The sequence below is a fragment of the Scleropages formosus genome, chromosome 13 (genome assembly GCF_900964775.1).
Source record: "Scleropages formosus chromosome 13, fSclFor1.1, whole genome shotgun sequence".
NCBI lineage: Eukaryota > Metazoa > Chordata > Actinopteri > Osteoglossiformes > Osteoglossidae > Scleropages > Scleropages formosus.
The window spans coordinates 7,377,218-7,404,992 of record NC_041818.1 but is presented as its reverse complement, the minus strand read 5'-3'; the positions used below and the strand labels follow the sequence as shown (position 1 = coordinate 7,404,992).

General features: G+C 48.6%; 1 protein-coding gene across 6 annotated transcripts in view; it reads left to right on the top strand.

Annotated features, from left to right (window-relative positions):
* The window catches only part of mid2 (midline 2), a 133,728-nt gene extending 115,074 nt beyond the window's left edge, over positions 1 to 18,654 (top strand). For all 6 annotated transcript variants that reach the window (XM_029257403.1, XM_029257402.1, XM_029257400.1 and 3 more), the window contains 5 exons: positions 32 to 159; positions 404 to 547; positions 5,314 to 5,475; positions 11,754 to 11,961; positions 15,989 to 18,654. In XM_029257403.1, the coding sequence (XP_029113236.1) occupies positions 32 to 159; positions 404 to 547; positions 5,314 to 5,475; positions 11,754 to 11,961; positions 15,989 to 16,391 (1,045 nt within the window). In that variant the 3' untranslated portion in view covers positions 16,392 to 18,654. The remainder of the gene's footprint in view (positions 1 to 31; positions 160 to 403; positions 548 to 5,313; positions 5,476 to 11,753; positions 11,962 to 15,988) is intronic.
* Positions 18,655 to 27,775: the final 9,121 nt, after the last annotated feature.

Sequence of the window (27,775 nt, the reverse complement as noted above, 5' to 3'; positions counted from 1 at the left end):
CTCTCCTTCCCCGCACACCCCATCCCCGCAGGGTCGCCATGGCCACAGCGTCCTCCCAGGTCTTAATCCCCGACGTGAACCTGAACGACGCCTTCGACACCTTCGCCCTGGATTTCTCTAGGGAGAAGAAGATCCTGGAGGGCCTGGATTACCTCACTGGTGAGCAAGAGCTCGTGGCTCCTGCAGATCTATCTGCCATTTGCAAATTAATGAACAGCCCTATTGATTAGGCCAGGTATGTTTTTTTCGTAAACTAATTTATTGCAAACGGTGTGCAAATTATCTCTGGGAGTTTGTTTAGCTGCTGACAGCGGTATTAGTTTCACCACAAAAATGCTAATGTATTCGTACTGGTAACGGGTGCTACCGTGAAATTAACGGACTCTCCCTCGCCGTCCCGCAGCTCCGAACCCGCCCAGCATACGGGAGGAGCTCTGCACGGCTTCCCATGACACCATCACTGTCCACTGGAGCTCGGAAGACGAGTTCAGCGTCATCTCCTACGAGCTGCAGTACACCATCTACACGGGCCAGGCCAACTTCATCAGTGAGTGGGCGGCAGGAGGGAGCGCCGAGTGCTGCGGCCCAAGTGCGCCGTGTTTCTGGGCTCAGGGAACCGGTGTTGCTCATCGGCGTTATCGTGGTGGGCAGAACGAGTCTTTCCGTAGTAGAGATAAGTGTAAGTGCCCTTTACTGTCGAGGGGCAGTAGGTGGCGCAGTGCTTAACCGGTTCAACTCCCACCTCATGAGTGAGGTACCGACCCCGAATTGACGCAGCAGAAATTACCCAGCAGTATAAATGGGTAAATCCCTGTAAACACGTTAACGTTGTACATCGCTTTGGAGAAAAGCATCAGCTGAATGAATAACTACCTTTTTATTCATGTATTTATTTTTTTTTTGCATCACTCGGTCTCGGTGACACGCAGGAGTAAATGGCGGAGAGCAAATGACACTGTTTGTCAGAAGTGATCAGCCGCAGTCCAAGCCCCTCGTCTGAAAGAGTTGGTAGCTATGAGCTATCAAACTGTAATTTAGGCTGGCAGAAGAAAAATCACTGCTGAAATCTTGTATCTGTAAAGAGGAATGTGAGTCTAACTTTATAACTAGTATAACAAACAAATAAATATTGATGCAGAAGTTCAGTAATTTAAATTACTGGTATTATTGGAGTTATGAACAGACTGATTTTCTATCGAGTGTAATATTTTGAGTCATTAAAACCCTTCAACCTGCAACTATATTAACACCCAAAGTGATAATTTTCATTGGGAACTCAGTGTTGCTACAGGAGCCCAGTCCGTCCTGTTGTCGGGCGACTAGAACCCGTGACCCAGTGAGGCAGAGAAGAGGGAAAAGGAGAGAAAGCGATAAACGGAAAAGAAATGCAGACAGAGAGAGAACCGGAGAACCAGAGCCGGACTGCGGAATAACTCACTTTAACAACTAACCACAATTTTTCCTACACCTTGGTAATAAAGCTAGAAATAAACGTGTGAAAAATAGCAGCAGACTAACAAGTTGACCTGCGATGACCACCGGGTGATATTTTTATGTTCCACCTCCTGCAATAGCCTTGAACAAGGCAGTTCGGCTGGAATGATACAGTAAAAATTACCCTACTGTGAAAATGGGGAAGTAATTTTAAGTATGTTACCGTGGCTCTTTGGACATCCTGGATGAAAGTAGCGGGTTAATAACTCAATGGAGGTGTATGGTTCCATATTTTTGCAGGCCGGACAGGTGGACCGTTGGCAGCCTGTGGCTTTTGGTCAAGGCAGCACCCCGCATCCCCCCGCCGATTTCCGCACCGGCCTGTTCACGGCTCCGTGGCTCATGGCGAGGCTCGCTGCAGCGGGGGTTTATCGCCGTTCCAGGTCCTCGTGGGATGAGAGGCAGAACGAGAGCGAGAGAGACATTTCTTCCGGGCGCCGCGTTTCGCTATTGCCGTCCGGACTGGGGCCCTTAAGCGATTTCGGCTGGCGACTTATCGGCGGCACTTCCCGCGCCCCCGTCCCCCGGGAGGACGCGAGAATCCGTTTCCCCACTTTCCACAAACCCTGTCGGCAGGCTCCGCGGAAATGGCTTCGGCGCAGCGGCTGCAGGAATATCGGTGTGTAAGCAACGCGGCACATTGAGAGCAAATACAGCTTGAAGAGGATATTAACGGCAGCTCTCCGACGAGGGCTTTCCACCGCACTCCGGCGCCGATTTCTAGACGTGTCCACATTCGCGTGGCATTTCGGGATCTTTCAGCTGCCTTTTCACACCGTTCTTAAATGTCTCAGTTCGAAGGAAGTATGTAATGAGAAAATAAGTCCGGAGCTCAGCAAAGTACGTACGCCGAGCGGGGGAAGGGCTCGCGGCGCATGTGCCGTCGGGGCGCATCCTGAACGCCGCAGGTGCGGCACCGCTCGGCGCTGCATGTGCGCCGACTCACCCTCCCGCCGCTCGTGAGTTTCCCGGACGCTTTTAGCTCGACTGTCAGCTCTCGAACCCAGTCGGAGCGACATCCTTTGTTGTGCCTTCACGTGATTGACGTCCCGCTCGGCTGCCTCAGTCGGAGCATCCGTCCTCCGGATGCTGTCGGGGTGGCGCCCTGGGACGAAACGTGTTCCGCCTCTGGGGAGGATTAGATCTTCTCATACTGCGCAAATACGCTGTCTATATAAAAACCCAAAAAAGTGTGTTACACGCCGGCCTTTGCGATGATGGCAAGCTACAGTGCGCGTTGTGGTAAAACGGCGTGGCATGATTGATCGTCGCAGCCGGGGCACCCGACGCCCGCGAGGACGTCCTTTATGTATTCCTGGTACGGTTGTCCCGCGTTTCAGTCGTGACCCTTGTCGTTGCCCCGCGGAGGTGACGCCCGCGGCCGATTGCGTTCGCTTTCAGAGCCCGAGGCTCCCGAAGGCCATCGATACATCGCAGTCGATGAATACACGATCGATCCCGTCTGTCGATGGCGAGGATTAATGAAGAGATTTCGTGTATTTGTGTGTGAGAGAGAGATCCTGGACCACCCTCACGTCCCCGGTGCATCCAAGCATACGCACACAGCTCATCCACACACGACCCGGTATCGGAATAGCTCCGCAGTCCACTGCATCACAGCGTTATGTTTTAAACTTGTCTTTTAGCATTTTCAAAAAGGTGGAAAAGTGGTTGTTCAACATCGGGAAAGTGAGAAGAAAATCCGTATTTAAATAAATGCTGATTACCGCAGATACTTTTTGACTTTCACTTGTTTTGACTTTCAAGCACACGTCTCTTGATACGTACTACGAAAATGCTTTGGAAAATGTTTTGTTTTCGGAAGGTGGAACTGGAAGGAAGCGTGTTCTCCGCATCGGCCTCTTCCTCATCGTCAATGTCACCGGATATCGCAAGTGGCCGAAAAAGTAGCTTCGATGAAACGCAATTTGTTTAAATAAATAATAATGGAACCGTTTCACTATTTAAAGTGAGTCGCAAGGATGCAGCCGTAAACACAAGAAATGCTTTATTAAAAATGATCAGATTTGATATATTTCATTTGCATCTGACAAAACTCAGAGATTGACTATATTGTCAAAAAATATGAATATGATGCATTTGAATGACCAGACCTCCCCTTTTATTTGTGTGGTCATGTGAGGTCAACCGTGTCTCTCTCTCTCACACAGTACAATATTTCCCACACGCTGACTGCAGGCCAGGAACCAGAAGGAGATGGGTTCTAGTCCTGTACTCTTCCACTTGTCCCTCGCTTACAGGAGCCAGGTTGTGTGATGTGATGTGATGTGATGTGATGTCCCTCCACTTGCCAGGGATAAGTGACTAACAAAGGGGAGGGCAGTGTGTGTGTGGCCATGCTGCCCTGATACCCTGCTGATTAAGCTTGGAAAATGAAGAGGGAGCTGTGAAAAAGCCATGGCTTTCCTTTCATTTTTCCTTTGTTAAATTTAAATGTTGTCCTCCAAAATGGCTCTGCACCACACAGCAACAGTTTGTCCTGCATTGCAAATATATTTTAATATTTAAAATGCACTCAAGGTTCTCGTCCGCAGGTGAAATTCACGCCACGCTTTATATTCCCTCAATGTTAACTATTTATGTTTACGAGCGCGGGCTCTCAAACGTTACTTATGGATGTTGTTGTCGTCCTTGTCAATAATGCAGACACTGCCGATGCCAAAAGGGGCATTAAAGCACGGGCTACGAGGCTGCTCCTCTACGCGGTAACATCAACGGCACGTTCGCAGTTGCTCGGGACCCGGGCTTCTTGTCGAAGCCACTCCGAGGGTGAAGCTGAGACCGAAGCGCTGTCTTCTTGACGCCGCTCTCCTCCGCCGCCCTTCATTCCCCTCTAATAGCCAACCGCTCGTTCCACTGCTTCTTCCCGTCTCCCGTCGCCGCTCGCCGCTGGAGCTCGGACGCAGAGAGCGACCGCAACCCACGAGGAGGCCGTCAGCTCGCGTGTTTCAGGGCTCCTGCGATCTCGTGATGCCAAGCGACAGACGCGGGCAGGCACGGCGATGGCGATACGTGCCCCGAGGGTTCCGATGTGGGCGGCTGTTGCCGTTAGAGACGGCCCGTGCGCTCGGAGGAGGCCGCCGGGCTGCGTTTACCCCGGTCAAATGTACAGCAGCAAAGTCCCGCAGCCAGTGTCGTCTTCATTAAGTAGGCCAGAGCAAAACACTACTCAGCGTGCTCCGCGTTCCTTCTGTCGGCTCAGTAAACCTCGAGATGAAGCTCGAAAGGTCAGGAGAATGACTGTGCTCTTGTAGCTGCCTGACTTCGGTACACGGAAACTGCTGGAATTTGAATCACTTGAATGTGACGTATCCATGGTGACATTTAACGTCGGTTTATTTAGCTCGTGTTTTTTGCCAACGCTCAGCCTCTTGCAGTTATTTACACATTTATGCAACTGGGTAATTTCGACCGCAGCAATTCAGGGTAAGTACCTTGATCGGGAGGTGGGATTCAAACCCGGGTCCTCGGGGGAGGCTGAACGGCGGCTCCAACCACCGCGCCGCCTGCCGTGTCCTCGGAGTGGCGTTTTAACAGCTTGCGGCGCCCGCCGGTCGGAGCAGCGCTGCGTTTCGGGACGAGGCCGTGCGCCGCACCCTTCTTTCCCCGGCGTTTCAAGGAGTCGAGCAAAATTGGCCGCAGAAGCAGATCTGTGGTACATTCAGCGCTGCTGCCTCCGCTTTTATCTTTCTGGAAGATGAGTTGCTGTAACGTGAAGGCTGAGAATAACAGAGGAGGTACATATGCTCATGCCCCCACCCCCCGTGTCTCAGCGATCTCCTCTCTCCGCCTCCGCAGGTCTGTACAACTCCGTGGACAGCTGGATGATCGTGCCCAACATCAAGCAGAACCACTACACGGTGCACGGCCTGCAGAGCGGCACCCGCTACGTCTTCTTCGTCAAGGCCATCAATCAGGCGGGCAGCCGCAACAGCGACCCAGCGCGTCTCAAGACCAACAGTGAGTGCTCCCCGGGACCGCGTTCCTCTGGTTCCGGAACCCCTGTGTGCCCACACACGCACCTGAGCGTCCCCACCTACTCAGGGCAGAAGTGTGTGCGCTCTTCCTTGGGCGGATGGGCGATGCAAAGCCCCCGCCCCGCCCATCTCCAGTCCATCCCCTACAGCTTCAGCTCCCTGTGTGCACACTGCTGCATGGGGAGGACAGAGGCATCACACGGGTACCCACATACAGTACGTCCACCTCAATTTCAGCTCTTCCCATCCACCCCGAGTTCTGCATTTGCGTTACCTTACTAGAACATGGTGAGAGTGGGAACTGTGGGTTACTTGTAACATGAGGTGGCAAAGCAAGTGTTGGGGCACCAGGTGGCGTAAGTAACTGTAGGTAGCTTCATACCGCGTCACTTTGGATTAAAGTGTCAGATAAATAACGGTAAAGAAAAACAGGAGTGCGATTGGGATGCAGCAGCAGGGGCTACAGGACCAAACAGGCTGTGGAGCTCTGGTTGTCGGGGGGGGGCTGGGGATACGGCGGCAAGATGGTGACAGGTGTGATTCCGGCATGCTCTCTAAGCCCGTGCCGTTACGGCCCATGCCGACCTCCCCCAGGCCACAACAAATCAGCGCGCGCCCCCTCCCTCGAGCCCTCACGCCATTTGTCCATTGGTGTGTCCCCCGGGGTTTCGATGACGTCTGTCCCGCTCCTCTCGCATACAGCCGAGAGCGGTGCACATGTCAGCGAGACACTTGTTTACTCCACTGTAAAAATCACGAGTTTCTGTCTGAGAGGCCAGCGCTCTTTAAAGACACAGAAGTCATTTCTTTCTTTATAGCCCATATGGCCGGTTTGCACGCTGTTCCCCGTCTCTGACAGCAAATTGACCGCAGCACATAGCGGGACAGCAGTATTGTGGACCCCTAGCATATGGCTTGTACTTTTGGGACCGTGAAGATGGAGCACTTTGAGCTGGAGTCATGCTGCTGAATGGGTGTGAGGTTGAGATAAAGTTGGTTGGTGGTGCGCCAAATGCATTAACCGCGGTGGGGTTGGAAACTGGGGATGGGAACATGGTAGGGTTGGAGGGGCATCTCAAACGGCCCTCCTCTGGTTCCTGGTCCAAAGTTTCGCTTTTTGTCACATCTTTATAATGCAATAATGTGTCAAAAGCGTGATCTGTAATGCAGACGTGTGTGTGTGTGTGTGTGTGTGTGTGTGTGTGTGTGATTGTGCCATGATCCTATGGAGGCCCTCTGGCTAATGAACCTGAGCTGATGTCCTACACTGCCTGCGGAGCAGTTGGGATGAACAGCATCACTTGAGTATGCCGAGGGCATAGATATTATTTTTCATTTGTTTGCCGCTTGTCAGGGCTGTTTAATAACATTCAATATTTACATTTGTGAACAGAATGCTGTCTCTACTCATCCAGCATGCTGAGCAGATCCTAGCATCACGCCCACACACAGCCCTGCGCAGAGATATCCTTCGACAAGCGCTGCGTATGAATGCATGGCCACACACACACACACACACACACACACACACACACACACACACACACACACACCCATAGAAGTGTGCGCCAAAGGCCACACTGGTGCTTGCAGGCCAGATAAGCAGCCAAAGTGCTCGTCAAAGTGCAAAGCGGACAATGTGTTAAAACATTCATATTGTATTTAGTTATTCGAGTGCCCTGCTGCTGTTCCGTGCTACACGCACTTGAGCTGTGGGTACGACGCCGGTGCACAGCAGCTGCTCTTCTCTGTTGTTCTTTCCTGGTAAACACAGCAGCACACTGAAGTTTGTACAGATGTGAGACGGGAACGTGAGTGCAGGTAGCGCACCGCAGGTCTGCCAACGCACCGCGGCCTGGGCAACGCACCATGGGTCTGGGTAACGTACTGCAGGTCTGGGCAATGCACCCCAGGTATGGGAAGTGCACCGCGGGTCTGGGTAACGTGCCGTGGGTCTGGGCAACGTACCGAGGGTCTTGGCAACGCACCATGGGTCTGGGCCAACGCACCGCGGGTTTGGGTAACATACCGCGGGCCTGGGTAACGTACCGCGGGTATGGGAAGTGCACCGCAGGTCTGGGTAACGTACCGCGGGTATGGGAAGTGCACCGCAGGTCTGGGTAACGTACCGTGGGTATGGGAAGTCCACCGCAGGTCTGGGTAACGTACTGCGGGTATGGGAAGTGCACCGCAGGTCTGGGTAACGTACTGCGGGTATGGGAAGTGCACCGCAGGTTTGGGTAACGTACCATGGGTATGGGAAGTGCACCGCAGGTCTGGGTAACGTACCGCGGGTATGGGAAGTGCACCGCAGGTCTGGGTAACGTACCGTGGGTATGGGAAGTCCACCGCAGGTTTGGGTAACGTACCGCGGGTCTAGGTAACGTACTGCGGGTAGGGGAAGTGCACCGCGGGTTTGGGTAACGTACCGTGGGTATGGGAAGTGCACCGCAGGTTTGGGTAACGTACCGCGGGTCTAGGTAACGTACTGCGGGTAGGGGAAGTGCACCGCAGGTCTGGGTAACGTACCGTGAGTCTGGGTAACGTATCGTGGGTATGGGAAGTGCACCGCAGATCTGGGTAATGTACCGTGGGTATGGGAAGTGCACCGCAGGTTTGGGTAACGTACCGCGGGTCTAGGTAACGTACTGCGGGTAGGGGAAGTGCACCGCGGGTTTGGGTAACATACCGTGGGTATGGGAAGTCCACCGCAGGTCTGGGTAACGTACCGCGGGTATGGGAAGTGCACCGCAGGTTTGGGTAACGTACCATGGGTATGGGAAGTGCACCGCAGGTCTGGGTAACGTACCGCGGGTATGGGAAGTGCACCGCAGGTCTGGGTAACGTACCGTGGGTATGGGAAGTCCACCGCAGGTTTGGGTAACGTACCGCGGGTCTAGGTAACGTACTGCGGGTAGGGGAAGTGCACTGCGGGTTTGGGTAACGTACCGTGGGTATGGGAAGTGCACCGCAGGTTTGGGTAACGTACCGCGGGTCTAGGTAACGTACTGCGGGTAGGGGAAGTGCACCGCAGGTCTGGGTAACGTACCGTGAGTCTGGGTAACGTATCGTGGGTATGGGAAGTGCACCGCAGATCTGGGTAATGTACCGTGGGTATGGGAAGTGCACCGCAGGTTTGGGTAACGTACCGCGGGTCTAGGTAACGTACTGCGGGTAGGGGAAGTGCACCGCGGGTTTGGGTAACATACCGTGGGTATGGGAAGTCCACCGCAGGTCTGGGTAACGTACCGCGGGTATGGGAAGTGCACCGCAGGTCTGGGTAACGTACCGTGGGTATGGGAAGTGCACCGCAGGTTTGGGTAACGTACCGCGGGTCTAGGTAACGTACTGCGGGTATGGGAAGTGCACCGCAGGTCTGGGTAACATACCGCGGGTATGGGAAGTGCACCGCAGGTCTGGGTAACGTACCGTGGGTATGGGAAGTCCACCGCAGGTTTGGGTAACGTACCGCGGGTCTAGGTAACGTACTGCGGGTAGGGGAAGTGCACCGCGGGTTTGGGTAACGTACCGTGGGTATGGGAAGTGCACCGCAGGTTTGGGTAACGTACCGCGGGTCTAGGTAACGTACTGCGGGTAGGGGAAGTGCACCGCAGGTCTGGGTAACGTACCGTGAGTCTGGGTAACGTATCGTGGGTATGGGAAGTGCACCGCAGATCTGGGTAATGTACCGTGGGTATGGGAAGTGCACCGCAGGTTTGGGTAACGTACCGCGGGTCTAGGTAACGTACTGCGGGTAGGGGAAGTGCACCGCGGGTTTGGGTAACATACCGTGGGTATGGGAAGTCCACCGCAGGTCTGGGTAACGTACCGCGGGTATGGGAAGTGCACCGCAGGTCTGGGTAACGTACCGCGGGTCTAGGTAACGTACTGCGGGTAGGGGAAGTGCACCGCGGGTTTGGGTAACATACCGTGGGTATGGGAAGTCCACCGCAGGTCTGGGTAACGTACCGCGGGTATGGGAAGTGCACCGCAGGTCTGGGTAACGTACCGTGGGTATGGGAAGTGCACCGCAGGTTTGGGTAACGTACCGCGGGTCTAGGTAACGTACTGCGGGTAGGGGAAGTGCACCGCGGGTTTGGGTAACGTACCGTGGGTATGGGAAGTCCACCGCAGGTCTGGGTAACGTACCGCGGGTATGGGAAGTGCACCGCAGGTCTGGGTAACGTACCGTGGGTATGGGAAGTGCACCGCAGGTTTGGGTAACGTACCGCGGGTCTAGGTAACGTACTGCGGGTAGGGGAAGTGCACCACGGGTTTGGGTAACGTACCGTGGGTATGGGAAGTCCACCGCAGGTCTGGGTAACGTACCGTGGGTATGGGAAGTGCACCGCAGGTTTGGGTAACGTACCGCGGGTCTGGGTAACGTATTGTGGGTATGGGAAGTGCACCGCAGGTCTGGGTAACGTACCGTGAGTCTGGGTAACGTATCGTGGGTATGGGAAGTGCACCGCAGATCTGGGTAATGTACCGTGGGTATGGGAAGTGCACCGCAGGTCTGGGTAACGTACCGTGGGTATGGGAAGTGCACCGCAGGTCTGGGTAACGTACCGTGGGTATGGGAAGTGCACCGCAAGTTTGGGTAACATACCGCAGGCCTGGGTAACGTACCGTGGGTATGGGAAGTGCACCGCAGGTTTGGGTAACGTACTGCGGGTCTGGGCAACGCACTGCAGGTATGGGAAGTGCACCGTGGGTCTGGCTAACGTCCCGCGGGTCTGGGCAATGCACTGTGGATTTGGGTAGTGCATTGCAGGCCTGGGTAACGCACCGCGAGTTGGGATAGCACACCACAAGCAGCATGACGCTGTCTGGTTAGTATCCACACTCCACACATTGTCTGGAATTCCATTCACTTTATCATTTTCAGCATCTTGTCCACTTGTTAAGAAGTATAATCAGGAGGCGTTCATATTCATAGGTATTTCTATCCGTATGACCCTTCATGCTGGGAACATCTTACAGCTGTTGAACATTAAAGTTGTACCACAAGCAGTTTTGTAAAAGCAGAAAAATTGCTTTGATTTATAACACAAAAGAGAGCCAAGTCCCTGCGGAGTGCTTAACTGTTTTGGAGTGAAACAGAAATTAAATTAACGTAATTATGTAAGATGTACCGATGTTCTCTTTGTTCATCTGCAGTCTGTTCCTGAAAATGACTCACTTCCACTGGCAGTCAGCAGCACTGCTCCGTAACAATTGTTTCGGCTTAATATAAAGCCTTCTTTTCACTGTCAGTGTGGTTTAAATTTGGAGTTTGTGACACAGGATGTTTTTTTAGGTAATACATTTTCTAAACAGTTCGTAGAGCTGTGTACGACTGCTCACATCTGCAGCATCTTCAACTGGTGTTTTCCATATATGTGTATATACATCATTTTTTTCTCCATAATGTTCACATTGTCTGATTCCTTGATCCTTTTTTTATCGCGAATGATTAATCAGGGCAGACGAAGCACACTGTCCTGACACAGAGCTCTCGAGAACCCATGTGTCGCCTGCCGCTTCCCCCCTGCCACCCCAGGCCCGTGAGCGGGTGACCCGTCAGACGCAACCCCTCGACGCCCCCCGATGCCCCCTGTGCCGGAGCGGGCCCCCGGAAAGCGGCACCGTTTGAAAGCGGCTGCGCTCGCAGCGATAAGCAGTTCAAAGCAGGGAGCGTATTAATGTAATTGGCTTCCTGCAGCAGCACGCTGCCAGAGTGTCTCTCAGTCACACGCGCGTCTCAGCCGAGATTATTTCTTGGGGGGGGTGGGGTTCGCTCTATTGTTGCTCCTTAAGCCCGGGCTGGAGATGGGGATGGGCTTGTCAGGGTTTAATGTCAGGGCTACAGGGGGCGGCTGCAGGATCCCAGCAGAGCTCCCACCTCGGCTGCGAGGGAAGGAGCTCCTTCACAGCGATTTAAACCCGGGTGCGCTCTGCCCCTTTTACCCCTCCAGTGGATAGGCGCAAGGGGGCGAGGGGGAACACCAATATTCGCCTCCCCCTTCTCTGTGCCGCTTTCGGATTAAAAGGGAGAGCAATGCAAGGGGAGTAGAAAAGCCGTTGCGAATGCTGACGCCCCCTAGCAGTCCCAGTAATAGGTGTGCGCGTTTAGGGGGACAGCGCCCCGAGTCTCCGGCAGTCTGCGTGGAAAAGTCATCGTCCGTCACGAAATGTTGAGCTTCCGTAGGTTTCTCAGTGCGCCCACCAGGAAGGGTCCACAGCCTGCTTGTTTACCAGTGAGTCTTCTCCTTCCTTCAGGTCAGCCCTTCAAGCTGGACCCCAAGACGGCCCACAAGAAGCTGCGGCTGTCCAACGACTGCCTGACCATGGAGAAGGATGAAAGCTCCCTGAAGAAGAGCCACACGCCCGAGCGCTTCAGCAGCACGGGAGCCTACGGAGCCGCCGGCAACGTCTTCATCGACAGCGGCTGCCACTACTGGGAGGTGCTGCTGGGGGCCTCCACATGGTGAGGGGCCGCCGCTCGCTCGATGGCGCGCCGTCTCCGCACCGCCTGCCGGGTGGTCGCGCTATCCGTCCCTCCCCCGCATGGGATGCTGTGCTCTTGAAGATCCCGTCCTGTCGGTTCCATATTCTCACGAGCAGATTGAAAGTGTGTTCCATAGGCAGCGCCACGAAGTGCAGAGTGTTGGCAGCTCCTAAAATACTGTAAGAAATGAGGAAGCGAGAAGAGCGTAGAATTGATCAAGGGTCACCTTCTCAGTACAGCTCCACAGTCTTTTATCTGAAGCCCTGGGAGCCAGATGCATTTCGGAAATCACATTTTTTTTTGTGTTTCAGGAAGGTACTCCAGCATATATACCGTATATTACATAACACCTCCAGCCAGTTCGGGGCAGCACTTCGTAATCGAACACGTTAATATTTTAGCTGCGAAACGAATGAATACTCACACCGCGAGTGGCATTAATAAATTTGGTAAAGTGGAATACATACTGAATACAGGTGGTCCTCGATTTACGATGGGGTTACGTTCCCCAAAACGCATCGTCAGTCGAAAATACCGTAAGCCAAAAATGCATTTAATACACTTAATACACACCTGTGCGTGACAGACTGGGAGATGCGGATCGCTGTCACTGCCCAGCATCGTGCGATAGTATCGCTCCACATATCACTTGGCCGGGGGAAAAAAAACAAATTAAAATTCGAAGTACGGTTTCTACTGAATGTTATCGCCAACGCACCATCGTAAAGTCGAAAAAAATCGTAAATCAGGGACCACCTGTACTATAAATAATATTTGTATAGTTATATAGTAGTAAACTCGTAAGTGAAAGAGGAGGATAAATAAAGACCGTAAATACTCCACTACTTATTTCTGAGGAGAATGTTCCGGAAAAGTTAAAAATAGGGTTAAAAATTAACTCTAAATACCTGTGAATATATGCGCAATAAATGTTCCATAAATGTTGCCTCTTCTCCAAGGTCCTCAAGCAACCACATCAGTGTCATCGTCACAAAATCTCTGCATTTCGGTTACTTTGGATTTCAGAATAGCGGCTAAAGGAACTGCGGACTTGTCTTATTGGGGAGTTACAGTGATTTCCGTTTCAGAGATTAATCATGGTGCGATACTTTTGGGAATTAGTTCGTTAAAGGACAGTAAATCGTGGCACGGTGTTTCACTGTAGTGTACATTGAGCCGCAGGGTGTGTAGAACGCTTGTTTACCCATGATCCCTCAGGCTACGGCGGGCCACCGCGTAGCTTTCAGCCAGTGGCCTTGTGTTACCCTCCCAGGAGCTGCCTGGGCGCCGCACTCTCGCAGAGGAAATGAAGGAACCGATGTAGATTTTCCAAATTAATTTTGTTCCTTCCTTCCTTTCTTTCCAGCCAGGCTTTGTGAATAGTGGATGCAAGAGTTGCATCATCCAGCTGTCAGCTCCCCCGAGCTGGAGACCGATTTGCACATGTGCTGTGTAATAGAGACCTTCCCAAAACCTGTCTGGATCTTCCGCTCTTCAACTCTACTTTTTCCATCGTGGAAAGCGACGTGTTAAATTGGTATTTAGTCGTTCCTCAGATGTCTCTGCTGGTCTGGTGTGACACGCGACTTCAGAGCTGCCCCCTACTAGGTGATGGCCAACGCAGCAGGCATCCGGTGTGGGGCTGGAGAAGCCTTCTAGAATGTAGTGTCCAGTTACCCTGGCTACCGCTGTTGTTGCTCGGTGCTGTCAGGTTGATGCTGACCCGTTGTGACCCCATAAATAGTGTCTCCAGTTACTTGAGTCCTCGGTGCTAAAGCGGTGCATCCGGTGCATCCAGTGCATCCGTGGTTGGGTCCATCCCTCCGGGTGCTGGTTTTCCTCTCCTCCTTTATACAACTTTCCCAAGCATTACTGTCTTTGAGAGTAATTCCATCTTCCTGTTACTTGTCCAAGATAACCTCGGGCTTATCATTCACATGTATTTATTTATCAGACACTTTTTTCCAAAGTGACTTCCAATGAACTCTACGTAGCATAACCAGCCCACACACCTTATTCACCGCGGTGACTTACACTGCTAGATACACTACTTACACTGGGTCACTCATCCATACATCAGTGGAACACACTCTCTCTCTGTCACTCACACACTATGGCTGAACCTGAACAGCATGTCTTTGGACTGTGGGAGGAAACCAGAGCACCTGGAGGAAACCCACACAGACACAGGGAGAACATGCAAACTCCACACAGGCTGAGCAGGGATCGAACCCACATCCTCTTGCGCCACCCAGGAGGTGTGAGACAGCAGCTCTACTCACTGTGCCACCCATCATTTATGCTCCTAATAAGAGTTCTGGACTGATCTGGCCCGATCTGGCCCACCGTCCATCCGACTTGTTTCCCTGACTGTCCATGATGTGGTTATAACTGACCTCCAGCACCACAGTCTAAAGGAGTCCATGCCCCCCGGGTCTAAATACCACATTCATGGAGTAAATAACATTACTAGAACACTCATTTGTTCTTATGGACATATCAGCACACCTGAGCTGCATTTCCAAGTCATTCATTTCATTCTCCAGGATACTACTGTTATCAGAGTCAGCATTTCAGGAGAAGCAGGTGTCTAGAGATGACCCAGTGTGACCAAAGGTTATTTTGCATGTTATTTATAATTAATCATTGCTGACAATGTGGCAAATAAAGAAAATTTGAGATTGGATTTTTTTTTTCTTTTAAAAGTTTGGGACCCAATATCAAAACTTTTTTTTTTTTTTTTTTAAATTCTTCTGTGCTATTTGTCCCAAATTCTAGTACACTTATCAGCCGAGGCCCCAGATTTGTGAAGTAAATCTTGCAAGCAAAGCATGTTAAGCAGGAGAGTTAAGATGCGGAGGCCCTCCTACGCACGGCTGAGTCGTCGGCACTAATTTTGCTGCTGTTCTTAATGTGCTCCCAAGGTTGGGAACGCCACAGACGGGCACTTTTCACCGCCTTGCGACCAGATATAAGTTAATTAGTTCACTTGCTGGAGTCGCGAGGCTCGGCGTTCGAGTCTCGGCTTTCTCGGAACGGATGCCGCGTGCAGAATTACGTGCGCAGGGCTTGCAGGCATGTGTCTGGTACTGAGCAAAAAAAAAAAAAAAGCAGGGAGGAACTTTGTTTTTAGGTGAAATTGTTATCAGCAGGGAGCAAAGTCACTGTGGTGTAGACAGCTTTCTTTAGGAGTTACAGCGGTAAAAGCAGTACATTAGTAATCCAGCCAAGGGTGAAATAGAGGTTCCTGACAGTGGTGCCGGTGGTGGGCGCTGGAAGGAGGCTGTTAAATTCCCCACGTACGCTTTGTTCTCTCCGATTAAATCGTCACTTTTATATCAGCCCCTCGTAACAGTCGTCCTCGGGAAGTCGTACGAGGAAGATGTTCCACTGGGGAGAAGAAACGCCGCAGCAGGAGCGCCTGAGCTCTCGGTGCCCGCTTCTTCCCTCGTGCGGAAGGAGACGACTCCTAGCAGGTGGCAAAGCGGTGAGATCTGCTGCCTCTGGACTCGGAGGTTGTGGCTTTCGGTCGCGCTTCCTGCCGCAGTACCCTTGGGCAAGGGGTACTTCGATGTTGCTCCGGCGAACATCACCCAGCCGTGTAAATCGCTCTAAGTCGCTTAGGAGAAAAGCATCAGCTAAAGAAATAATTAATAGATGGATAGTTGGGAGGCTCGCGCTTTGTCCACACAAAAGTCGCCCGGTCACATGTCTCTGCTGCTGACTCCAGACACACTAGTTCAGGAAGCCATTGTGGATGTTCTCAGGTGGGCTTCTTGTCGGAGCAGTACGAGTTCTAGCCTGTGTTTCCTCGTGCTCTGCAGCACTAAGCGTTGAAGTGTTGTGAGCCGTTCCGGCGCATCCTAAAATGCGTGCGGCGTTTTCCATCGTTGCACTCCTGTCTAGTTCTGGATTTCCCAATTTTTGGACCAAATTGGTAAGAGACGTACGTCTCCGCACTAAGTTGGGAGCGGATTCTACCCGAACCGTGTCGTCCTCCGTGCAGGTATGCGGTGGGCGTGGCCTACAAGTCGGCACCCAAAAACGAGTGGAACGGGAAGAACTCGTCGTCATGGGTATTCTCGCGCTGCAACAATAACTTCATGGTGCGCCACAACGGCAAGGAGATGCTGGTGGAGGCCAGCCTGCAGCTGCGGCGTCTGGGCGTGCTGTTGGACTACGACAACAACGCTCTCTCCTTCTACGACGCCATGAACTCGCAGCACCTGCACACCTTCGACATCTCCTTCCTGCTGCCGGTGGTGCCCACCTTCATGATCTGGAACAAGTCGGTGATGATCCTGTCAGGCCTGCCCGTGCCCGACTTCGTGGACTGCCCAGAGCAGCAAGAGGGCGTGTGTCGACCGCAGGAGTCGCCCTATGGGTCGAGTATGAAGGGCTGTCACTGAGACCCGTTCCCGAGACCCTCCCCATTTGCCACCCATTTCATTTCACTCTTTTTTTCACCCCCCATCTTCTTTCATGGATGAGCATTGCTTACCTTTGCAGTTTAACGAACCCTGTTGTGTTTGAGTTTCGACTGCAAAAGTTTTACTTGCATAATGTGACTACTAGTCTTGTAAAATAAGAAATTAATGACTATTAAAAAACACAAATGTATATTATTTATGAATAATAAGTTGGGTTGCTTATCTGTCAGTTTCAATGTATTTATAATGCACTTTTTAGATTTAATTTCCCCAGTGTGTAAGAAAAAGAAAATTGGGAATGGGTTGTATTTCTTTGTCAAGTTTAGTAGTATATAGAAGCTTTATCTTATATAGAGACGGGAAATAATTTTATTGTTACTGCTATTTTTTACCAGGGGCAACTGTGTTAGTAAAATGACGCATCTCCACGATGGAGAAGATGGGTGTTGTTTGAAAGTTGAGCTTCATTGCATGTTCAGTAGTTTCTCTGTGATTTGTCCACAACAGGTCCTTTTGTCTTGCTTTTTAATTTTGCTTTTGTTTGTTTGGAAAGCATGACTCATCACCGCGACACGAGCATGATCCAACGGTCCAGTACGTTGCAGCGTCGAGCGCTTCGTTTCATCACGTCTCTTCCGTCTTACCCAAGAGCGGTGGTCCCAGCTGGTGTGGAAAGTACAGTCCTGCCCCTGCGTTCATTCCCATTGGGCTCGAGCTGAGTTTCAGCGCAGCCTACATTCCCAGCAAGACCAGACGTTCTTTGTTTCCTTGAGATCAGCTGTGAGACACATGACAGGTCCTGACATGCAGAAGTCTCTGAGAATATTACTTTCTTGTCTTTCCACTTGTAAGATCTGAAGCAGTCTTCCAGATAAGTCGCGAGGTTTCTTCACCTTCCTTTGGCACGCAGGGAGAACATATCGTTTCCAGGTTTCAAGTATGTCTGAATCCCACAGAGCAATATTTTTCCTCTCTGCTCAGCATCAGAGGCCATGTCCATTAGTCCATGTGTTCATGACTTTGTGGAAAGTAAGCGAACTCGAGTTTATGTAATTTCAAAGCTTTTTTTTTTTTTTTTTTAATTTCTCAGCTTTTTACAATTTATGGCGCGTGACTTTCCTGAGAAGCGTTTTCTAAATGATACTCAGACAATCAGCTGGAGTAAGAGAGCGGAGAGGAGCCGCGATCCGTGTGTCCCAGTGGTCAGCGTGAGATTGCAGGCCTTCCATGAAACACAAGCCAAGAAGGGACCTCCGTTTTGGCCGATGGGTGCGGGCTGGTAGATGTAGCTCTGACGGACACGCGTCGTTCCCACCCGTGTCCTCGGCCTCATGTCGCACATACTTCAGCGCACGCTTTCTCCACACAGAATGTAGACCTGCGTTTTTCTTCTGTTTTCAGTGTGTGTTTTTTGGTTCTCGTTGCGGAGTAAAAGCACAGAATGTCTCAGCCAGGCTTGCTCGGCGCACACCGTTAGCCGACTGGCCGTCGCTTAAAGGCAGTGGGAGCTGCAGTTGGTGCTTGCGAAGCAAGATGGGGAAACTTGAGAGCAGCATCGGGGTCAGCACAGCGCTCCCAGCATAACACGCGCCGCGGCCAGGAGGAACAAAGTCGAGGAGAAGCACGTCCTTCACCCGTTCTTCGTTTTTGGCCGTTCAGAAGACAAATATATTGGAGAGGGGGGGGGAAAAAAAAAAAAAAAAAACTCATATTTGCTTAATTCAGAACTAAAGTCAACAGTTCGGTTTATTTGTGCCGGTATACTTGACTGTTTGCTGCATGATCCAAGTCCGAGTGCATACTGTGTACTACTTCATAATGTTTTGTACTAACATTTGGAATTGGTCAAATGATTAAAATTCTTCTGTTCTTACATATCAGGTTTCTACAGTTTGTGCTTTTTTTGTGTTACAGGCAAAAGAATACAGGTAACACTCTTTGTAGTGAACTGCTACAGTCATAAAAATGATAGTATTTTGCATTTGCTGTGTTTCTTGAAAGATTATTTTTTTTTCCTCATGCTCCAGAAAAAAGTGGCTGTTGAAATCAACGCACTCCTCTCCTGAAGCATTTAAATCTCTCTACTGATATACTCGAAACAGCTGTGTGTAAATTACTCTATGCTTTCATAGTTGTGTGAATTTTAGCCAAATAAGAATGTAAATCAAACGGGCAAAGTATATAAAATGGCATAATATATGAACTAATGTTATTTATGTGAACTTGAGTCAAATTAAAACTGATTCCCAAATCATTTGAAATATTTTTTTTGGCTTGTTTTCTTTGTCCCTGGGCCTCTGGCTCAAGCAGAGCTTGGAGCCCCTTGGGAAGGTCCAGCCTTCACCCAAATGCCACGTCGGGCACCCCAGGGGGTCCTCCTGCATAGGTGGAGTCCACGGATGAGTCCCCGAGGGCCTGTAGTCACGTGTCAGACCCAACCGGAGACCCCGTTGGTTCACGGCTCCCACCGAAGACCCCTGGGCGTTCATGACTTAAACTGCCTTCGCCGGAGCTTCGCATAGAAAACGTGCGCGTGTTCGTACGGAATACGCGTCGAAGTAAATGCGCGTTAAAATGTCGCTTCGCCCAGAAAACGGTGCACGAGATCATAGATGTCATTCTAGATGGTGTATCCATCGGTGTTGCTGAGCGTTCACATGAAAAGGCCGGAGCCGCTGTAAAAATGTATAAATGCTGGATTCTGGCTTAGCGATCTCACATCTCAAAGAAATACATTATTCCTCAGTGAAGTCCTAAAGCCGGAAGACTTTAAAGGATAAAGCATACAGCTGTAATCAAACCCAGCATAAGGTGGCCAGGGTTTGATAAAAGGAAAAGGGGTTTTAAAATGTTTTATGAGATTCTGCACTGGTTGTCCTTGATCATGGTGCCTGAATGAAAAGGAATTAAGTGAGCAGAGCTTTTTAAGAGCCCCTGAATTTCACATTTCTCTCACTTTCCATTCTGCAGCCCTACACTGTATATTTAAACTGGCTGGGGATCTTCCAGGTACAAAACCATGGTATCATCATGTCTTTCCCCAGTAATCTATCTTTTCTCGCCGTGCTTAATGCATGGAAGTTCTTGCAAATTCGGAATATAATAAGGCCTGCGTGTGTGTGTCCAAAGCCGGTGTTTGGAGCTTTAAAGGGTTTGTCAAAATCGGTGTTATTTGTTATCCTTCCTTAAATGGCATATTTTTTGTCATCGAAAAATACATTGTAACTTCTGCCATAAAGCAAGAGAATTTAAAATGATTTCACAGGAACTCCATTGCCGTTCAAATTAAACCACCTTTTGCCAAAACGTCAGTGTTTCACGGCAACACTTGCTAACATGTCCCAAACCCAGCAAGGCGACTTTGCCCGAATTCCATCTTGAGCAATTTGGACATAATTTTACACTATTTACACAAGTCAGGTTTGTTGGACAGCGGCCGAAACCCGACCTCTCGACGCCCGGAACGCTGGAGACGGGAAGAACGTCTGGAAGTGTTCACGTAAGAGAAGCATCGCACGTAACCACTCTTCGATACCCCATTTCCTCAGTCCCCCACGTGGTTTTTAACATTCTGCTTTGGTGGTACTGTGCCTTACCCCTTTTCCACACAGCTTTAGTGGGTAATTCACAGTCATCTGTAACTAATCGATTGCCAGTGTGTGTGACAGGTGTGATCATTGTGTGTGGATGTGTTCATTAGCATTCAGACAGGGTTTTGGGGGGGGGGGTCGGAACTAAAGAAGCTTTACAGATGTCAAAGGCTGAATATTTTCTCCTCTTACGCTGTCAGCGTGTTTTAATGAATTATGCGGAATATAGTAGCTCTGTGTGTAGATTTACTGTGTTTGTGATCTGTCTCTGGTGTGGACTATTGTTCCACTCCTCTGGACATGGCTTTGTGATCAGACGTTTCATACTGCCGAGCAGGTCTTTAATACCGTTTAAATATGGATCACAGAATATGTATTGCAGAAAACAGGCATTGGGAGAAGATGAAAATTGCCCTCTGATCCATAACGTGTAAAGTGATCAGATGAAATGGCAAGATAATAATGGAAAAAAATCACGGGGCAAATTTACAGAAGTACACGTGAGAGTGTCAGTGTTTCCGCATTTCTTATACAAGTGGGATTTCTACCAGCACTATGTAAGAAAGGCCAGCTGAACACAACAGGTCTTTTTTTTTTTTTTTTGTACTGGCCGCAAGCAAAGGTTTCTGCTGACGCCTCCCAGGACGGAAGGTTCCACCAAGTAAAGCACCGTGCTTGGTATATGGAGCTAAGGACAGCTGTCTGAATTATGTTCGGTGAAGCATGATCAGCAGAGCCAGCAGTAAACAAACCCCGTGCTCTGATCTGTTCCGTTCTCTTCGGCTCTGTTCTGTACTCCCAGTAAATATGTGGTACGTCGAGCACCAGTGTTTCGTCTTAGTTAAGTGCTTTGGGCTGATGCTCTCAAACAATATCCTACCGCTGCTTTTAATGATATTCATAAAATGTGTCCAATCTTCACGTTCCTTGTGCCGTTTCTCCGTAACGGCAGATCTGAAGCAGTAGAAGCTCCCGGATGTCCACAGTCAAGACGTTTTGTTCAGATTTGTCCAGCCTCCTCGGGATTATTCTGCCCATGATCCTGGAAAGTCCTTACATGTGTGACATATTGCCCACCAGCTAAATGTGATGTTCATTACAGCTCTGTTATATAACTCGGCAAGAAGTCTGAGCACCCCATAATTACATTTCTAATTACAGCGGTAATTAGAGGTTCTACAGCCGCTCATTAAGCCATTTGTCACTCCGGCCTCTAATATGATGTACAACAACAAATTAATTAGATCTGGAGGAAGCCTCAGTCACGGGAGGAGGGGCTCTTGGCTGTGAATCACTAACGTACACGATGACAGTTGCGTATTGAACAGTGCGGATGTTGAGGTCCAGAAATCATCATGCACTGATGAAGCATATGCAATAAGCAACCTGATGCACAGAATTAGACACTTAAGGAGCTGAGATGGTTCATCCGTGGTTACTCTGATAATGTTAACATCCACCGCATTGTCTTGCACAGGTTGTTTTTCATTTAGCCTTTTCTTCATGACTCTGTTGTTGTGTTTACAAGGTTTTGTCCTTAAAGTGTAAAAGATTCCATAAGGCTCAACATTTATTTGAAAAAACTTTGAGCTGTTGGCATTTCCCATCTGAGCAGGTGACACCCGACCATAAATTCAAGGTCTCATTTGAGCGCCATCTGTCCAACCCAGCATTTATTTTACAAGTAAAATGGTTTTGATGTGATGTCAGGGCTTTGGCGATTTACTTCGCGGACACCGCATATCCACAGTGTGTCAGAAATGGCCCATCCAGTAGCACTGCTGGTGCTTGTATGTGTGAGAAGCTGGTGTGTTGAGGAGATGCAGTGCTGGAATTAATGAGCACCGTGTGGACCAGCAGACTAGATTCCTTCCAGCCCCCACAGAAGCTGTCTGTGCCCGAGGAGCCCGATCCTATTTCTCATTTCACAGGTCCCTTTTTTCGCTGAGAGCTCGCCGTTGTCCTGTTTCATTTCAGCATTTATTCCACATATTAAATTTGCCGCCAGGGTCACACGATGTGCACCTGTCTCGGGAAACTTGCGACTATCAGCAAATAACAACCACTAAAACTGTCGCCCCCAAGAATGTGCGGATTTTTTTTTTTCTGTGGGGTAACTGGAAACGACAAGGGTTGCTCGAGGAGCTCTCTGCCTTGCTCAAGTGAAGCGAATTAGACTCAATGTTTGGCATCTTGCCCGTAGACTATATGGGCATTGGGGGGGTTGGCGGGAGGAAGCCAAGGAGACCTGGGAAATGAGAATCCAAACAGGCGGTACATCATTTCCCCATCGTGTTCTATCGAGATTAATCTCCGCAGGGGGAATCAATCAAACAAGGCACCAATGTGTGTGGAAGCCTCTGCTCTTTGTAGCGTTGCTCGACAGAGAATGATGGGAGTCTATTCTAGAATGACTCTCTTTGCAGATTCTACCCCCCAAGTAGGTCATTAAAAACCATAAGAAGAATGTCTGGCCGCACTCAATGGTCTCCTCGTACATCTCGGAGCTGCTGTTCTCCTATGCAGCCTCTTGTTTTATGCGAATGTAAAGACTTCCGTAATCAGACTTTAAGGTCATTGACAAGCATTTGTGAAATAAAATCTTATATAATGAGTTCCAGCACTACCAAATTTTCCATATTTCCTTATCCATATTGGTTGGCCTTAAGCACCAGTCATTTTCATTTCCTTTGCACCAAGAGACATTCTTAGTTTTTAAGTTGGGTCGTCCTTTTCTGTGAATAACAGCTCCACATTATAGCACTGTAGACAAGCCTCCAGCAGTCCACCTTCATGAATAAAACAGGCTGTCATCTGTTGAAATCAGACGCTATGAATCCGCCGGCTTCCATTAAGCAGCTTTGTTTCTGAGACAAAAGGCTGCTAACTGTTCATTAGAGTGCCTTCTCCAGCAAAGTCTTTAACTGTGTGAGCACCTCCATCAAAAACTAAGTGTGGGTATAAAAAAAGCTCTAGGTCAAGACTATGTGTCAAGGCCATTTTCATAACCTGTTTGAGTAAAAAATATCAGTAACTGCTATGCTCTGAGATGAATTACATGTCTGCTCCCTCACCCCACTAAGGAGCTCATGAACAGATCTGCAGTTTACATGTAGCATTTGGGAAAGGTGTGGAAACATCTCTAACTTCCTCATGTTCCCCTGATGGTCAGGGTTAATGACATCACATTGTAAACACAGTGCTTAGGGAGAGGACAACTCTGGACAATTTTGAGCCTGTAGAAGCTCAGTCTGGGATGTGATTTATGTGGAATAAGCATGATGGGCATCAGAGTTGGGCCGAACTGTCAAGCGCCCCCTGAAAATGAAAGGTATCAGCATGATCTTAAGTGGTCTGTCAGGCTGGAAAGACGACAAGGTTTACAAGAGGATAGCCTTTCTATCAGTGTCCAGTGTCCTACCTCACACACAGTTTTAATCTTCAGTGTGAAGCAAGGAAACTCTTTGGTATCATCAGAGACATTTAACCACAAGGGAGGCAGAGTTACCACACGTTGACCCGTCCCACAACCATAACCATGTGCATTGAAACCATTTTTCACAAGACACTACTGTGTGTTGACAAGTTGGTTTTCAAAAATGCCACAATGAGATGCCCCAAAACAAACACATTGTGACTAGTATGAAGCCCTTCCAGACACTGTTGAGAAAGAAATGCAGAAAATGATAAAACAGGAATAAGCAGCTGTTTGAGAAAGTATAAAATCACTATGAGCAGGAAAAATAGTCAGGAAACCCAGACATCTCTAGATTAGAAAGGTGCTGACAGAGTTAAGCCTGGAAGTAGAAATCTTAATGCAAAACAGCCTACGGCAAATTCTCCTCTAAGCCACAGAAACGTTATCATTCTGGTCAAGCTTATATTGCTGGCGTGCTTGGAGCCAGGAGATGGGGGTCCAAAATCACTCACCCTCAAACAGCTTAATTCACCATTTCTTTACACTGCTGAAGCTTAGACAGAAGAAACTGAGTTTTCAATTAAGTGACTCATACTACCATGTCAACTTTGCCACTACTTGGGGGTTGACTGGTGGCTTTGACCGTTCTGATTGTTCAGCACAACTCTGTGCTGCATTGTGCTCTACATTCCACCCAAGGACCTAGGCTCAGAAGGCCACTGGCTACACACCACTCCGCCAATGCATGGTCTGGGGAAGAACAAATCATCAGACTGTGAGTCATTATGCCTCGAATCTTTCATAACGAGCAATGACCTTACGCTTCAACATATAGCCAATCACAAACATGCAAAAACCTTGTCCAGATAGCCAAAGCACTTCTGCTGTCTTTTTCAATGCTTCAAGGCCTGACTGACACTTGTATTTGTCTACCGCTTAATTCATTAAATAGAACACCTGGGCTCTTTGATCCTTCAACTGAGGCTCCAAGCAGCCAAGAGCCCCCAACGCTTTGATATTCAATTCCACCGCACCAAACAGATCCCAAAATGATTTATATGAGCTAAGTGGGGAAGATAATTAGTTCCTGTTCTCCCGAAGTACCCCCGAATCCTTGTTTCACTCTCAGATGGAGCACTTGGCTGAGACGTGACCACAAGCAGGCTATGTTTGTAATACCTTTTCGTATAGTGAGTTTCAGAAAGATCTTGTAGGCAGTTTAGTCTAGCTCGGGCACGATCCGAGTATAAATAGAACTGCAGAGGACAGGAAAGATGAGGAGGATGCCTTGAAGGGTGAAGTGGGTGAGGTGGGGGAGAAGAAGACTGTCCTGGGTTGCTCCATCAAGTTCTGCACACTGCTGTTTCTGTGTAGATCTGCCTTTCATTACAAGATCACTCAAGGGCTGAATCGTTGGTTATTTGCTAGGTTTCACCGAATTCTTTGACCGGTCTGCCAACAGGCTTCTTGTGTCTGAGGGTAGAAATGTCCAGTGATGTCGAGTACAAGTCCGAAAATGGACTACACTTGCTGGAATTCCCCCCCCCCCAAAGTCTTCTGTTAACTATTTTGAGTGGGAGATGAGCCAACATGTCTTCCCAGCTATTCTAGAGCATTTCTCAGAGATGTAGGACACTTGTGGGTCGCTTTGCTGTCACTCTTCGGTCCAGCTCATCCCATACAAGTGTTGGACAGGTTGCCCAGGTGTGGTCAAACTTTTAATTGGTGCTGTATTACTCTGTGGTATATGTCCTGGTAGGAAACACTAGAAAGGTGTTGTTTTACTTCCAGGTAAAATAAATGGTGTTAAGGAATTGTCTCGTTTACATTATCCTTGATTTATCACTTTCAGACTCTCTAACCTGGTACTGTAAATGATTTCCATTATATGGGCATTGAAGAAAATATCAGCAAAGTTTAATGCTTCATTATAAGTGCATTATGAGTGCAGAAAGTAGTATGGTTTACCTGGGAGTATCCTAAAACTGGGGGGTGCAGTGGCGCAGTGGGTTGGACTGGGTCCTGCTCTCTGGTGGGTCTGGGGTTCGAGTCCCGCTTGGGGTGCCTTGCGGTCGACTGGCATCCCGTCCTGGGTGTGTCCCCTCCCCCTCTGGCCATACACCCTGTGTTACCGGGTAGGCTCCGGTTCCCCGCAACCCCGTATGGGACAAGCAGTTCCGAAAATGTGTGTGTGTATCCTAAAAGTTGAGAGTTCAGGTCCTGCTGTTGTACCCTTCAAAAAGGTACAACCCATCTCTCCCCAAATGAGGTTAATTCATTTCAAGAAATTCACATTGTGAAGTGACCAATTTAACATTTTTCTTATGAAGAAAATAATAGATTCCTGGGTTAAAAAAATGCAGCACCTAACATTAATTTAAAAAAAAAGGTATTTTTTATACAGGGGGTGCGTTGACGCAGTGGGATTGGCCTGTGCCTGCTCTCTGGTGGGTCCTGGGTTCAAGTCCCGCTTGAGGTGCCTTGCGACAGATTGGCATCCCGCCCTGGGTGTGTGTTGCCGGATTAGGCTCCGGTTTGCCGCGACCCTGCTTGGGACAAGCGGTTTCAGACAATGTGTGTATGTGTATTTTTCTACATTATTATATATACATATTAATACACATAATATACAAATTTTTATAATCAGAACAAAAATATATTAATATTTCTAAATAGAAGTATTACTTTAAGATTGTCTTTTAACATATTTTCATTCAACCATTATCAAACAACCTCATGTCTAATCCAGGCTGCCAGTGGTAGGGAGTCTAAGAGTGCAAAACAAAGTGCATGGTACACCCGATATTTTGATAGTTCAGCTAGCAGATTTTTATGATTTAAAAACAGAAAGTTCCCCGAAACACTTTCTACATCACTCTGCAAAGCACACAAACACCATGCTGTACAAACGTTGGATGCCCATGTTCCTCATTTCATTACAAGATTAAGACAATATTTACTCTCCTGTGAGGCTATTTGTGTTATTAAAGATGTTTTTAGGATTGTGGCTCTCATGGCTACAGAAGCATGAAGGTAGGAGCAAGGAGGAATGATGTCTGCATCATGCTTTAAACCTTCCCCAGGAGTAGAAGGGGGCACAACCCTGGGAAGGAAACCAGAGAGCACCACACACGTATTCTGTGTTACATATCCATAGGTTATTTCTTTAAGGACCTAGGTTTGAATCCCACCTCCTGGTGTAGTATCCTTGAGCAAGGTACTTGAAATGATAAAGTGAAAATTACCCACTTTCATAAAAGGGTAAATCATTGTATGTCTTTAACATTGTCATTTTGGGAAAAAAGCACCAGGTTAGTGAATTAATAATAATAATATTGATGTTGGTGTTTCAGTTGAGGCACAAGATTAATATTAATCAATGGTTGGAACTGGTTGAGACTGTCAATGTGCATTGGAGTGTACTTATATTTACATTAACATTAAATTCATATTTATTCATTTGGCATATGTTTTTTTCCAAAGCCACATACATCTGATAAAAAGCAAAGTCAATTTGTCACATACCATCACATGAACCAGTATACATCACACAAGTAGCTGCATACAGGTTTACCCAGTTTTGCTTAAATTACTTAAAGATTATTAAACATAAACACACTTTTTTTTTTACTTACAAGATCGGAGGAAAAGTGAGTCAGTTTTCTTCCACCATTATTATTTATTCATATATATATATATATATATATATATATATATACACACACACACACACACACACACACACACACACACACACACACATTAATTGTTGTCTTATTCTTACTCCATTATATCTTACTCATATGCCTTCCCCTCATCCTTGGCGTCTTCCCCTTCTTTGTGAAATTTATGAAATACCAAGCTCCTCTGTCTGGAAGACCCTTGGATGTTGTGCTTTATGGGATACCGGGAGTGTGTAAGAACAGTGTAAAGTCCGCTGTCTGTGATAGGGCAACATCTGGGGAGACACTGCCGAACTATAATAAACCATTTTAAAGCTAATTTGTGCCTCATTATTGGGACTCCAAAGAACCTGGAACAAACTAGGTTTACTTGAGGCTTACATGTCTGCAGCTATGTCTCTTTCTCTTAATGTAATGCATAAATTGTACTTTTGCTGAGATGTAAGTCGCTTTGGACAAAAGCGTCTGTAAATAAATAAGTGTAAATGTAAATCTGAAAGAGATCAATTCCAACAATATGAAATTTTTCTCCCATGTTGCCCTGTGCTACACATAACTACATTTCTGTGCATAGCCAAATGAATATGTTGTGTTATGTAATTTTCTTAAATGCTCCCATGAGTGTTTAATGCATGTTTGCTTTGTTGTTCTGAAGCACTGCTCTGAACCAGT